General features: G+C 36.4%; 1 protein-coding gene across 1 annotated transcript in view; it reads left to right on the top strand.

The window, feature by feature from the left end:
• Positions 1–9,316, top strand: part of GJA3 (gap junction protein alpha 3) — a 59,171-nt gene extending 49,855 nt beyond the window's left edge. Inside the window, exon 2 of the mRNA XM_077483997.1 lies at positions 2,497–9,316. Coding sequence (XP_077340123.1) covers positions 2,514–3,770 — 1,257 coding nt within the window. The 5' untranslated portion in view covers positions 2,497–2,513 and the 3' untranslated portion in view covers positions 3,771–9,316. The remainder of the gene's footprint in view (positions 1–2,496) is intronic.
• Positions 9,317–14,712: the final 5,396 nt, after the last annotated feature.

Raw genomic sequence — 14,712 nt, 5'->3', positions numbered from 1 at the left:
GATCACCTCTGCAATTTTTATTTTTTGTGCTATAAATAAAAAAAGCAATACTTTTTGCTATAATAAATATCCCCCTAAAAATATTTAAAAAAAACTAATTTTTTCCTCAGTTTAAGCTGATATATATTATTCCTCTACATATTTTTGGTAAAAAAATTGCAATAAGTGTATATTGATTGGTTTGCACAAAAGTTATAGCGTCTACAAAATAGGGGATAGTTTTATGGCATTTTTATTATAATTTTTTTATTAGTAATGGCGGTGATCTGCAATTTTTATCATGACTGCGACATTATGGCAGACACATCAGACACTTTTGACACTATTTTGGGACCATTGTCATCCATACAGCGATCAGTGCTATAAAAATGCACTGATTACTGTGTAAATGACACTGGCAGGGAAGGGGTTAAACACTAGGGGCGATCAAGGGGTTAAGTGTGTCCTAGGGAGTGATTCTAACTGTGGGGGGATGGGCTACTACTCACATGACAGAGATCACTGCTCCCAATGATAGAGCGCAGTGATGTCTGTCATGTCTCTAGGCAGAACGGGGAAAGCATCTCCCCGTTCTTCCACTCTGTGACACGATCATGGGCACCCGGCAGACATCAAGTCGTGGGGCCTGCGATCACGGAGCACGTGGCGGGCGCGTGAGTGCCCACAATACCGCATCTTAAATGGGATGAACCTGTATGCTCTTTTGCCCACCCGTGCCATTCTGCCAACGTATATCAGCATGCGGCGGTCGGGAAGGGGTTAATAGGGTTGCTTTACCCAAAGAGTAAATAACAACTACTTTGCAGAGTAAATATTCCATTTTGTTTATTAATATTATCTGATTATACAGAATTTACTGTAAATAGCAGCAACAGTTTGCGCAACGCTTTACAGTATAACTTAATTTTAGTAAATAAGGTACAACTATGAATACACTGTTCAAATGTGCAAACAGAAATCCTGATTTTGTAACTACCTGTGCACATGATTGGGTAATTAAAGTGAATATTACTTGCACCCAGCTGCTGCAATTCCTAACTTCTGAAGAAGATAACATTTTCATATGACTTTCTGGAATTTAGAATTTAACCATTTATAGTTTGTCTCAAATTTTCTTAACAATACTACATTAATTTATTAATTTAGGGTATTGTATGTTTGTTAAAATTTATATTATTTCGTTTGGGTGCATATTTTCATATTTTAGTGCATCTTTGATGGCATATTAGAAAAACAGCTAGTGATTGGCTGCCATATGCTCTTCATGATAATGTACTTCCATTATTATACTGTACTGTGTCATGCCTATTCTTTAAAAGATTGATTAATTCCAAAATGACACAATTTATAAGTATATCATGTAAAATATAGGAGACCATCAGTGCTGTTCTGAAATGTTTGGTCATGCATGATATAATTCATCTTCTGATTTGTATGTCCTACATTTGCAGTTGGCAAACATGGTATTTATTAACTTATTACTTTGTTTAAATAATATTGATAGCCTGCATAATGCATTGTCATATTTAATATATAAACATTTATGAAAAGCAGTTTGCATAAAACATCCGATTAACGGTTTTGCATAACAACCAGATCCATGGATGCAATAATCATGGTTCATTTGAATTGATGATTAAATTGTCAAGCCCTTAACATCAACAAGTATCTGTAGCAGTAACAGTAGTTCATAAAAAAGCTTCTGTTTCCAATTGTCTATCCAGAAAACTCTATACGTTTTCATGCAGATATCTAAGAAAGGCTGTCATTTCAGGGGGTTCAGTGGTCAAATATTATGTTTTACCTTGCCCATTTGTTGTTAGAATTTTGTGGTCACTAATATTGGTTACACTAACATTGCTCTTTCAGATGGTTTAGATTCATGAGTTAAAATGTTAAAGTTTGTTTAAGCCTCCGAAATAGACACTAAAACAATAATGATTATCCGAATAGCACAAGGCTTTTAAAGGGTTAGTTCACCAAAAACTGCCTATGCAGATAAGGGATATGGATAAAAACAAACTGTACAGATTTGACCAAAGTTAGATAATGCTCTTGCAATAGGTATAGGTCATTTACTTATCTTCTGAAGCCTGACAAAAAAACCCCCAGAGATGGCATAATCCTGTCCTGTCTTGTTGCTAGGATGTTCCTAAGACACTCCCAGCCAATTCAGACCCCCTTGCATGCACTTTAACTTCCCTACTACAGTGGCTCTGAGCTTAGCGATAGTACGAAAGAGGAGACAGTGAACCATGCATGTATGGGAGTTGGAAAGCTTACTCCTTTAATGGCAAGTGTGAGCAGTAATGGCTGGGAGTGTCTTAGCAATGCCCTAGCAATGAGGCTGGGCAGGATGTCTTTGTCAAGATACTAGATCTACAACAGACATTCAAATATATTGTCTTCACTTTTTTCACTCCTCAAATAAATCATTTCATTGTTTTTACATTTATATAACTGACTTGTTCTATATCTACCTATTGATTTTTTCAGGATAGAAAGCAGAAACAATGGGTGACTGGAGTTTTCTGGGAAGACTATTAGAAAATGCACAAGAACACTCAACTGTTATTGGAAAGGTCTGGTTGACCGTTTTATTTATCTTCAGAATATTGGTTTTAGGAGCAGCAGCAGAAGAAGTGTGGGGGGATGAACAGTCTGACTTTACTTGCAACACCCAGCAACCAGGTTGTGAAAATGTCTGCTATGACAAAGCCTTTCCAATTTCTCACATTAGGTTCTGGGTACTCCAAATTATTTTTGTCTCTACGCCCACCCTCATTTACCTGGGCCATGTCCTGCACATTGTGCGGATGGAAGAAAAGAAAAAAGAGAAGGAAGAAGAGCTAAAGAAGTGCATTAAAGATAATGATGAGAAGGAACTACTCCTCAAAAAGGGTGTTGAGAAGAAGGAGAAACCCCCAATCAGAGATGAAAGGGGTAAGATAAGAATAGGAGGTGCACTCCTCCGCACTTATGTCTTCAACATTATTTTCAAAACTCTGTTTGAAATTGGCTTTATTGTAGGGCAGTATTTCCTGTATGGTTTTGAGCTGAAGCCCCTCTACCGTTGTAACCGTTGGCCCTGCCCCAACACTGTGGACTGTTTCATTTCCAGACCGACAGAAAAGACCATTTTCATTATATTTATGCTTGTAGTGGCTTGCGTGTCTCTTTTGCTGAATATGTTAGAGATATATCATCTGGGGTGGAAGAAACTCAAGCAAGGTATGACTAACAGATATATTCCGGACCCTGCTTGCAATAAAGCAGATCCTCCTAGTCCACTGCCACGAACTGCTCCGCCAAATATGGCTTTCCCGCCGTATTATACTGACGCAGCTGCTGCCCCTCCGACCATGCAACATGTATACGCTAGGTCACCCATGTCTGATTTTAAGATGACATCACTAACAGAAGAGCCTCTTGACCCATCCTACTTCAGTGGCCATCTTGATCATCATACATTAGCTAATGAACAGAACTGGGCCAACCTGGCAGTGGAGAGAGAAAGAAAGCCTGGATCCAGTATTGCCAGTGCATGCAGTGGAACAACTTCTACTCCAAGCAGTGTAAGAAATGAAGAGGCATGCGAGGCACCAGTGGTGTCAGGAAGTGGAACAAATTCAAGAGCAGAAGTGGATGACATACCAGCCACAACCACTGTAGAGATGCACCAGCCTCCCGTGTTGATAGACACGAGGAGGCTCAGCAGGGCAAGCAAATCAAGTAGCAGCAGAGCTAGGTCAGATGACTTAGCTGTGTAGCAATGGAGCTACCAACAAAAAGAGAACCAAAGCTAACAGTGGAGGAATTCACTGGATATATGATAAGAAAGAAGTATGAAAGAGAACCATGAAGCAAGAACAATATTATGATGACTACTTGAGTGTCACTGGTGGTTTTTTAGCCCCCTTTGCCACTGAATGAGTCTCAAAAACTATCACATGAAAATTAAACAAGAACTAAAGAAACAACAACAATTAAGGTGGCAAAGGCAGTTCTTAATCTTGTTATCCTTAGACCGAAGTTTGCTGTTATTGCACACTGTGAGTTGTAGGTAGCATTTTGTTGTTTTAGAAATTAGGCGTTAGAATTTTCAAGTGGATAGCTGATCATTTGCCTTTCTTAACTGCAGCAAAACAATTCACAGAAAAAAATCAAAATGAACAGCAAATATTAGGCCTCGAGGTCGAGGAGAGAAAATTAAAATACCTGAAGAGTAAACAGTGAGATGGATATAAATGAGTGCAACAAGTCATGTGTTGTATAGGAGGGCTTAACAATTATGTTTTTGTTCCATTCTACATCAGTTAAGGCACAACTTTGCTATATAAGTAGCCCTTTCACTGGCTACATGGTAAATGCAATGTACAGTCAGTACTAAGTTGGCTTATACCTTAATGTTTAAAAGACACACAGCATAACAAAGTGATTTTTAATTCATTAGGTGATAGTGTGCTTTGTGAACATGTCTTCACAGTAATGTCATTTATCTGTGTATAAGATGAAATCTAAAAACATGCCGAGCCCACTCATTTCTGTTTGTGTATAAGATAATGCTGTCTTGTTTGCCGTCTTTTAAATGCCATAAGAATAGGTAATGCTCTCTTCATAATTTGAAAATTAGCTTAGCTAAACCCATAATAATAACCTAGTGGTAGATTTTATCATGTAACCAATCAACTTCTGATTTTTTTTATTGCCCCCATGTGAGTATTGTGAACAAAAGTTATTATGAAAATGACTGATTTAAAAGCCCCCCTTTTTTTAATTAACAGACTACCATAAAAATGTTACTACTTAAAACCATGTTACATCAGGTATATGTTAATCGTATGGTTAACATGTTAATAAAATTCAAAAATCTTTTTTTTGTATTTTTACCTCTGCACCTCTGCACGGGCCACTATACTAGAACCTACTTGAAGGTTTTTGTTCAGCCACATCTTGTTATAGGGTCGCTCTGTCCCTGTTTTCCAAGTATTGTCATCCTACCATATGAGCTTCCAAAGGAGACAAGTGTCTGTTTCAACAAACATTATGTGGGCAAGGTCCACTGTTGTCACCATTAGAAAACACATCCTGAGAAATGATATGAAACTATCGTTGGATTGTATTTAGACAGGAAGTTGCAGCAAAGAAACAGTGAGGATGAATGAATCTGCTTGACTTTGGTTAGTGAACAATTTCACAAAGCTTGCTAGCTTAAAGTTCACGAACTCAGAAAATCAAAGTGGGGGAAACCATGTTTTCAAAAGTGGCTATTTGTAGGGCTAATAAGCAGGCTAATGTCAAAAAACAAGGTGTAGGAAGCATTGTATCTCCATTGGGAACATACCGGTAGATGTGCACATTGCCACATCACATGGGTGTGAATGGGTCTATACTTATATTACAGCTTATTTGAGTCCATCCATTTATAGAATGGGGGCAAGGTTATCCATTTGTTCATATTATTGGCTCTTGTGACTCTGCTGACCATGGGCAGGGGCACAGAATTATAGGTTGTTCCTTATTTCTGAAGGTGATCCTGCTAAGTTTTCTGCTGCAATTTCTTAGCTCGTGAATCCTGAAGAAACACTGTCAATCCAAAATTCAGCAGCATTGAGATGAAACAGAGGCTGGAAAATTTTGAAGAAATGTATTTCATTAAATCAATATGACAATAGTTTATGATTCGCAGTGCACAGAGCAAAAATAAATGCCCTTCAGTCAGGGTTTACATCAACTTTAAATATACTTAAAAATTCACAGTCAATTTAATAAACACAGAATAGTTGTGGAATTAAAGGGTAAACATGATTAATCATAAGAAGACATTTTAATATTTTTTAAACTTAGAGCCCTGCCATTAGTAATGATGTTTAGTAACCTATAGCAACTAGATTTAACTTTTCCCCAGTTCAGTGTCCTCCATACACTAGACTATAAGCGCTAATAATGTGGGTATGATATTTGACATATTGCGCAGATGCCTTCAAACTTATAAAATAGGGAACAGGGTGAAAAGTATAAATGAGCAGGGAAAAAAGGTTTACCATTAATTCTGCTGTACAGCTAAACATGGAATATAATTAATAAAATAATACTGAGGGCAACTATTTTCTCCTTTAACTTTCATAGCACTTAAATGGCATTTAAAAGGGGCACAGACAAAACTAAAAGTAATTATATATGCTTAACTGATATTCAGTTGGGTTTTTTTTTTTTTTCAAATATTGAACATAAACATATCTTCATTATTCAAACACCAAGATTAGGAAGAAAACAGTTTTATTAGGTTGTCTTGTGTTAGTGTTGCTGAATTAACAATAGGATGTGAACTTTGCTTTTTTTTCTGTTTGAGTTGGACTAACACATATTTTAAGTCAGCAGGACAATCTGCAACATTTCAGGGAAACTCTGCCACTCTTAATACAACATAGTTTACATAGTTTAACAGCTGTACATAATTTTTCACTTTATTCCATGTCCAAGATGTAAAGTTAACACTTTGTTGGCTGTATGTATTTTAAAGCACAAATGGAAATATGAGCAGTAAATTTCCGCAAACACATAAAACTTGGAGTCATTTGTCACATTTCCTGTTACTCCTCAGTTGTAAATTTATGAAATATTACCAGGTAAGCTTTTCCTTGGCTGTTTTACTAAGGTTAAAATGAAAATTAAAGACACCTGGTAAACTTTTAGTAATTCAGCCCTAAGTATTTTAATTAATACTGCAATTAAGTTTGTATTGCAAAGCTACATTGAATACAAATTTAAATTTTTTTTTGCAAAAGGAGCATATAAGAACAATAATCATATACTATTTTAATGTACTCATCCAATATAGATTTATTATCTTTAAAACATAATTGTGAATTACAACTGGCATAGATCTTGTATGCTGTCACCTATTAACTTTATTCATTTGAATCAGGATATATAAGGTTCATAGATTGGTAATGTAAATCTGGTTAAAAAGAACCAAAACGTGTCATGATACTGAGAAAATGAATTGTATGAAAATCATCCTCTTATGATAAATAGATATCGATCCTGACTTTCTTGAGTACACAAAAAAGCTAATCTTATAGGGATGTTTATTATTTTTGTTAACTTGAATGTATTGATTGACCTAATACATCAACATGTTTACATACAAGATATGCACATCCTATGATAATGCTTTTTTTTAATTTTGCAATATCATTTAATGTATACAACAGTAAATTTCATGTGTCATTTTGTTCAAAAGTGTACTCAATTTTTTTTCATTAACTGTACTCTAGCAACAAGTACTTGATAAGCATTTTGATATGTATTAAAATTGGGAGGCTAAAAGACTAATTTTGAAAATGAACATTTTAAAAATACAAAACAAAATAAAGTACATATAAAAAAAGCAAATTGAATAATTCTAAAAAAAATCTAAGCATAGTGCTAATTAGTTTATTGAACTAATAAGTACAAGTATGTAACAGAAGGAAAGAACTACAAGCACTCTCAATGAATAGATTTAAAACAGACTTGGTTATATGTTTTTAAATGAGTCCAGGGTGTTCTGTCAAACAGTCTGTCATCTTATTGCATTGTTTTTATAGATATCATAAAAAGGAAGATCTACAACTCACAGCTTTATGTTAATAGTTTGGTATGATACAGTAACAGCAGTACGATACAGAAAGTGTAAGGCATAATTCTAAACAATGCTTTTGGTTACAATGAAATTACATAATCTGCCACAGTACACCCTCCATCAATCAGATTTTTTTTTTTTTATTATATCTTAGTGCCATTGAGATGTCTTATAGAATTTGAATGATCTTTGTGGCAGAATACTGTTCAGAAGACATAGCTTCCAATGCTGCTAGTATTAATATATAGAGCTTGTAGCAACTGAAGACAACATTTATATTCATATATACATTGCTATACTGAAAATGGATGTCTTCTAAATAAAGAAACAAATAATGTATCAATTTTAAGGTAGATTTCTGGCCCTGGATAGAAATTACTGGCAAGTTTTTTTTTTTTTTTTTAAATCAGTTGTCTTTAATACACAATGGAGGCTGATGTTACTTTTAGATAAGACTCTCAAACATTTAAAAAAAATATCCTTCAGGCTGTGTGTATAGGTGGGCTGTTTAACCATATCTACCTTATTTTACCAAAGGGGTGATTTACTAAAGGCTTGTCAGACCTATGTACTTGTGTTTGTATAAAAATACGCTTTTTTCTACATTTCCCTCTGAGTAGATTAACTATTTGAAGAAAACACAGATTTGCTGATCTGTCAGGCCTTTCAGAAATCACTTACCAAATGATAAAATGTTTTTATTAAATTAAATCATAGAAAGAGTTGCACTTATAAAATTAAAGACATCACATTTATATTCCCAACTATTTAAAAATTTCCGGTCAGTTTAATTTTGTTTAATACTTTTTTCTACAAATCAAATTATTTTGCAAATATACATTTACCAAAAATATGCACATGTTTAACTTATTTCCAATAAGCATATTTTTGTTCCTGACTATTTTTAATCAGGTCAGGTCAGTTCTGTTATATACATTTTGCAAACAATTATTTCATAAGGATATATTTGCAAAAATGTGCTCCTGTATAATTAATTTCCAATGTAATTAATATTCAGTAATTTTCCTTAATTAAGGAGTACGTTTACAAGGAACACTTATCTTCACTACAGTCAAGCAAACATATTCAATAATAGTAAAACATTAAAATCACTTTTAACAAATTTATATTTTTTTACTATGTGCGCATACAGACTTACACAAATTAACATAATACATATTTTATTTGATTTTCTAAGAAGAAATCACTAACAGGACTAGACACCTGATTAGGAGGAAAGAAAAATATTGGTCCTGTATAAAATAAAATATACTATTTTTTGTTTATTCACTTCTGAACTTAAGATTTCATTTTTAAAATGTTTAAGCTTTATTTGCACCAGTAATATTGTGATATGTTTAAAAGTTTATATTTAATTGATTTTAAATTTGCACATCTGAAAAAAGGTACAGATTTTGCTGTTTACATTGGTAAGATAAATGAAAATTATTTCTTTTAAAATGTGTCAATGCTAAAATTAAATGCCTTAAAACAGACCTCTTCCAATTTAGACAGTACTTTAAGCACACGAAACAACCAAAACAAATTTATTGCATCGTAAGTTAAATTTTTTTTTTGCTATATGTTTTAGTTTCCTGTAGTTTTATTTTTCTAGGTACATTATCAAATGCACCCAATATATATCAAAGTAGTAATTGGTTCAGTGGATTATATTTTGGGGACTGTGTCTACTGGCAATGTTTCTTTATATATATATATATATATATATATATATATATATATATATATAGTATAAATATAATATTCCTAATTTTGCTTGACAACTATTTAGTAGATATGATAGAATTAACATTGCCCTTGATCCAGTATATGTTTAGCTTATAAAGCATAAAAAAATACTATAAGATTGCACTATACCCATAAATTATTTATCAGATCAAGTCCTCAAACTATAGTCCTCCAACAATATTATTGCATGTATTTCACTTCAGTTCTATGTATTTTTATTATGTTGATTGCACCTTAAAATAGTTTTCAAAGAAACATATTACGTAAATCAGTGATGGCGAACCTTGGCAACCCAGATGTTTTGGAACGGCATTTCCCATGATGCTCATACGCTCTGCAGTGTAGTCGAGCATCATGGGAAATATAGTTCCAAAACATCTGGGGTGCCGAGGTTCGCCATCACTGACCTAGACGTTTCACTGAATTTAAAGCTCTCTCTAGGGATTTCTAGAAGAAATAAACAGGTTATAAAAATGCAATCACTAAAATATTCAGCTGTTACTAAATAACCAGGTTTCAGCTGTGAATTATTACTTTTTGATTAGATTTTTACAGATGGAAGGAATTAGGTATTGGCAAACCTTCTCATTGTCTGCTTCAAGGTCGCTAAACAGTAAGGCACCTTTCGCATGGGCTATCCGATCCTCCCGTCAGTTTTTCAGGCGGACCTGATTGGACCCTCCAGTCTCTTCTATGGAGCAGTGGAGGTCAGCGGACACTTGTCTGCCGACACCCGCCGCCATCCGATCTGTCAAAAACATACAGGTGGTGATCCTATTGCATCAGATGGAAACAGACAGATTTTTATGTTGGCCCAGCAGAACTTCAATCCCCCAATTGTGTTTGGGTGATATTCTGCTGTTTTAACCACCCCTAAATGAATCCTGTGACCTTTTTCTGATAATTCTAGTTGCCTGACTGTCACTAGCTCCAAAATTTTGATTCTATAACCTGAAGCAAGCATGCAGATTTGAAACATTCAGGCCTTTTATTCATCATTCACATGACCAGTTACATGCAGCCTGTGGATTCCAGCGGCAAGAATCAGCAGATTCTTGCAGCTGACATGACTGGGGTATGTGATAGCAGTGGCCGCTCAGCCTATTTTAAAGCAGAGTTCCACCCATTTTTGTGTTTATTAAAAGTCAGCAGCTACAAAAAGTGTAGTTGCTGACTTTTAATAAACAGACACTAACCTATCCCACGGTCCAGTCATGTGGCCACCCGCAGCCTCCCTTGTCTTCTTCTCCACTCCCCAGTGCCGGCATTACAAGTGTGAGCACCCGGCTGTGACAGCTTGCGGCTTCACAGCCAGGTACAGACTGCACATGTGCGAGTCGCACTGTGCGTTCTGAATTGCCAGAAATCTTCTGGGACATGTGACCTGTCCCAGAAGATTTCAGGGAGGGAGGGGAGAGGAGAACTTCCACTTGGTACTACGGCACCATGAGGGGAAGTGGGAGCTGGGTACCTGTCAAAACTATGTACCCGCTCCCCCCCAAAAACATTACATACCAAATGTAATATGTCAGGGGGTCAGGAGTCCTTAAAGCAGAAGTTGTACTTTTGGGTGGAATTCCGCTTTAACTAATAACAGGCTGGCAGCTGTTGCCGCTGTTTGCAGGTAGCTACACAGAGAGTGGATAGCTGCAGTTATGGACAGATATTGATATTATACTGATATTATCAACAAACATGCATTTTCATGTATTGCCCTTGTCATCAATAAGCCTTCTACTACTTATTGATACATCCAAACATGGAAACCACAAACAACAGACCGCACAGATCTGAACTAGCACTAGTCAAATCAATGGTAAATATGTGTACATCTGTTGACATGTGATGAATGCATAGGTGGGAAGAGGCCCTTAAGCTCACCATACAATTTAAAATATCACTGTACAATACCCTTTAAATTGACCAAAACTCTAAATGTTTGGTAAATGTTCACCTAAACTATTCAATTAATTTGAATCTAATCAGGGAAATCTTTGTACTACATAGTTGTTGGTAGATTTAAAGCAGTCAGATTATAATGTGTGTGGTGAGCTTTTAAAGTGATTGTAAAGACAGAAGGTTTTTATCTTAATGCATTTTATACATTAAGATAAAAAGCCTTCTGTGTGCAAGCAACAGCCTCCCTCAGCCCCTCTAATACTTGCCTGAGCCCCATCTAGATCCAGAAATGTTGTAGGAGTGTGTAGGAGTGTCTTGGCTGCCTCCTCATTGGCTCGGAAAGCAGCATGGCACCATTGGCTCCTGCTGCTGTTAATCAAAGTCAGTCAGCCAATGAGGAGATAAATGGGGTGGGATGGGGCCAGGCCATGGCTCCATGTATGAATGGACACAGGGAGCTGTGGCTCGGTTCAGTTACCCCCATAGCAAGATGCTTGCTGTGGGGGCACTCGACAGGAGCATTAAAGAGGGACCTGAGAAGAAGAGGATAAGGGCTGCTCTGTGCAAAACCACTGCGCAGAGTAGGTAATTATAACATGTTTGTTATTTTTAACTTTAAAAAAACATAACTTTAGTATCACTTTAAGTTGAACTCCAGGCACAAAACCCTTCATTTTAAATAGATTCCTGAAAAGCCACAAAGGACAGAAATCCACTTTGAGTGTACCAAATGTCTTTGCAAAGTCAGAATTAAATTGCAAAAAGGGTATGGAGAGCAATGCTGTACTGTATGTAGCATGCTAAGAGAGTAGAGTTGTGGGTGATATGCAGCAGGTCCTCCAACTACAGGCTGCCTGCAAAAAACAACATGGGATGATAGAAGACCAGTCACCCTGTACAAAAGGGCAGCAGTAAATGTCTTTATTGCAGAAGGTTCCTGCACAAAGGAAACGTTTTATTGCTGCATTACTGCACAGATCTGGAAGAAATATAAAAACTGCATAAAGTAAGAATACACATGCCTGCTGTATTTAGACAATATTTACTTATTTCTTAAGCTTTTAAATTGGCCATAGATGGATCAGCATTCAACCAGTTCGGCAGGGAATAGCCACATTTTGATCCATCTATGGCCAATCCCATTTGTGAAAAATCTATCTAATGGTTGACTTCTCACAAATTAGCATGTTGAAATTTTTTTGTTTGAGTAGCACTGCAGCCAGTTGACTGCAGAGCTGATCAGTATATTCTGAGAGTGGATGAGACCCCACTGTCAGAATACAATAACACAACGGAGAGGATTCACTTGTGTGGGGGAATTCATTTACTTTTTTGACCAGTCCACTGGCTGATGGAAAAAGACTGATCCATGTATGGCCACCTTAAGTTGACTGGGTGATTACAACCAACCCAGGTAGAGTATGTTCTGCTATGCACTGGAAACTTGGATCTAGGCTCTGTTTTAGAAGGATGTCACTGCACTGTTAAGGCACTCTAAAGCCTAGTACACACTGAGCTGTTGTGTCCTGACAGGGGGACGGCCCACCGCTAGAGTCAGTCAATTTCAGTCAGCGCTCTCAGCCATTGGCTGCCAGTGCTGATCGGGAGCCAATCAGCTGCTAGTTTTTCAGCATGCTCGTCTGACAGAAGCCATCCAAACGGCCAGCTTCAATTGGACCTGCTGACATACACACGGGCCAAATATCGGGCTTTTTTTTATTGAACTGCCGATGTCTCCTGAGATTGGGCCCATGTGTACTAGTGTGCCTTTGAATGTTTGATTGCGCTCTGCCACCACATGCTGCATGTAAAAACACATTTTAAAACATCTGAACTGTTCTTTCAACTTTAATGGTATGCCACACTGGTATATGTGGATTTACTCAGACTGGGTCTTTCACTCCTTTATAAAGACATAAATCTCTCTTAAATCAACTCCTTGTAGACAAAATTAGGCTTTTGTCAAAAGGATGTACCTGTGATCTTACTTAGTTTAGGAAGTTTCAGTCCTGTCTGCTAACCCAGTGGTCATCTACCCTGTCCTCAGGGCCCACTAACAGGCCAGGTTTGCAAGATAACTGAAATACATCACAGGTGATATAATTTGCTGCTCTGTGATTGTAGTGTTCTAGTCTGCATCCCCCCAAGATAATACATAAAGCCTGGCCTGTTAGTGGGCCCTGAGGACAGGGTTGATGACCACTGTTCTAACCCATGACATAAATAATCACCCCTTCAAACTAGGGTTTCAGTTGCATGATGGATAAAACTAGAAGGATACCAACTTGTTATCCATGCGTGACAGTCCAAATCATAACATCTGTATTTTCTCTCACCTCAGATAGACTATTTTTCTTTGCAAATTGTTTCAAATATATCATTTTATATTCTGTGCCAACCACCTACTGCAGTCAAGATTATGTGGCCTTAGTTATAGGTTTGTGATGGATTAGTTGCCTTTATTTTCTCATAGTTATGATCATCCTTATCTCATATCTTTATCTACCCTAACCACGAAAGGGAGAAATTGACCGGGAGCTATGGGGTAGCAAAGACAACTCTTCTTTCTGGCAATCTCATAATGGGGCCTGTTATCTCTGAAAAAAAAGCACACATTTAAAATGTATTGCAATATTATTAATTTTTCTATGTTTAAGAATATGTTATGGTATATTATTTTCTTCAGCCCATCTGCATCATTATGAAGACGACTGTATTTTCGAGAATATAACTTGATTCACAAATAAAGGTTTGTGTTGCAGCTAAAAGCTTTCAAAGAGGTTTATCGTTGCTTAAAAGATGTTTGTCTTTTCATTACAAAACCTCATATTAAAAGGAAATGGTTTTCTGGGCAGTCAGGGATTTGTAATCATGAAGAAAGCAGCAACATTGTTATAAGTGCTGTCTTTAAAGAAGTGCCTTGTGTATTAAATTCTGTAAGGACAAGTTGATGTAAATGTTAATTTACCTCAAATGTTTACAAACCTGTTACTAAATAAACTTTTTTTGTACCAAAAAAGCTTTAGACTTTTACTTAAAGTTATTCCAAACACTTGTTCTATGCTACTGCAAGCATATAGTTCTTATTTATACACGCTGAACGTTGTTGCTTAAGGCTTAAACTGCTTAAAGCTCTCCAAATCAACATTGATTATTTTGAATCATCGTGCTGCTAGCATTAATAGATAGAAAGTTATATCAAATTTACTTGTTTTAAACTTTCTTTTACATTTCTTCATTAACTTCCTGGTTGCTTAGGCAAATTATATCATACATCCCAGAAGTCTTCAGGAGAGGAGGAGGGGTTTTCTTAGCTCAGCACACTATCCTGATTGCATGCTTGAGCTAAGTGCTGATGGATTCCAGGAAGTAAATGCAACATGAATCATTTTCCCTTACTCATGATGGCCACTAGGGGATGTTTTTCAAAGCGATTT

This window comes from Lithobates pipiens, unplaced genomic scaffold, assembly GCF_037356315.1.
Source record: "Lithobates pipiens isolate NorthernLeopardFrog02 unplaced genomic scaffold, aLitPip1_a1.2 Scaffold_16, whole genome shotgun sequence".
Taxonomy (NCBI): Eukaryota; Metazoa; Chordata; class Amphibia; order Anura; family Ranidae; genus Lithobates; species Lithobates pipiens.
This window is presented reverse-complemented; position numbering and strand designations above follow the sequence as displayed.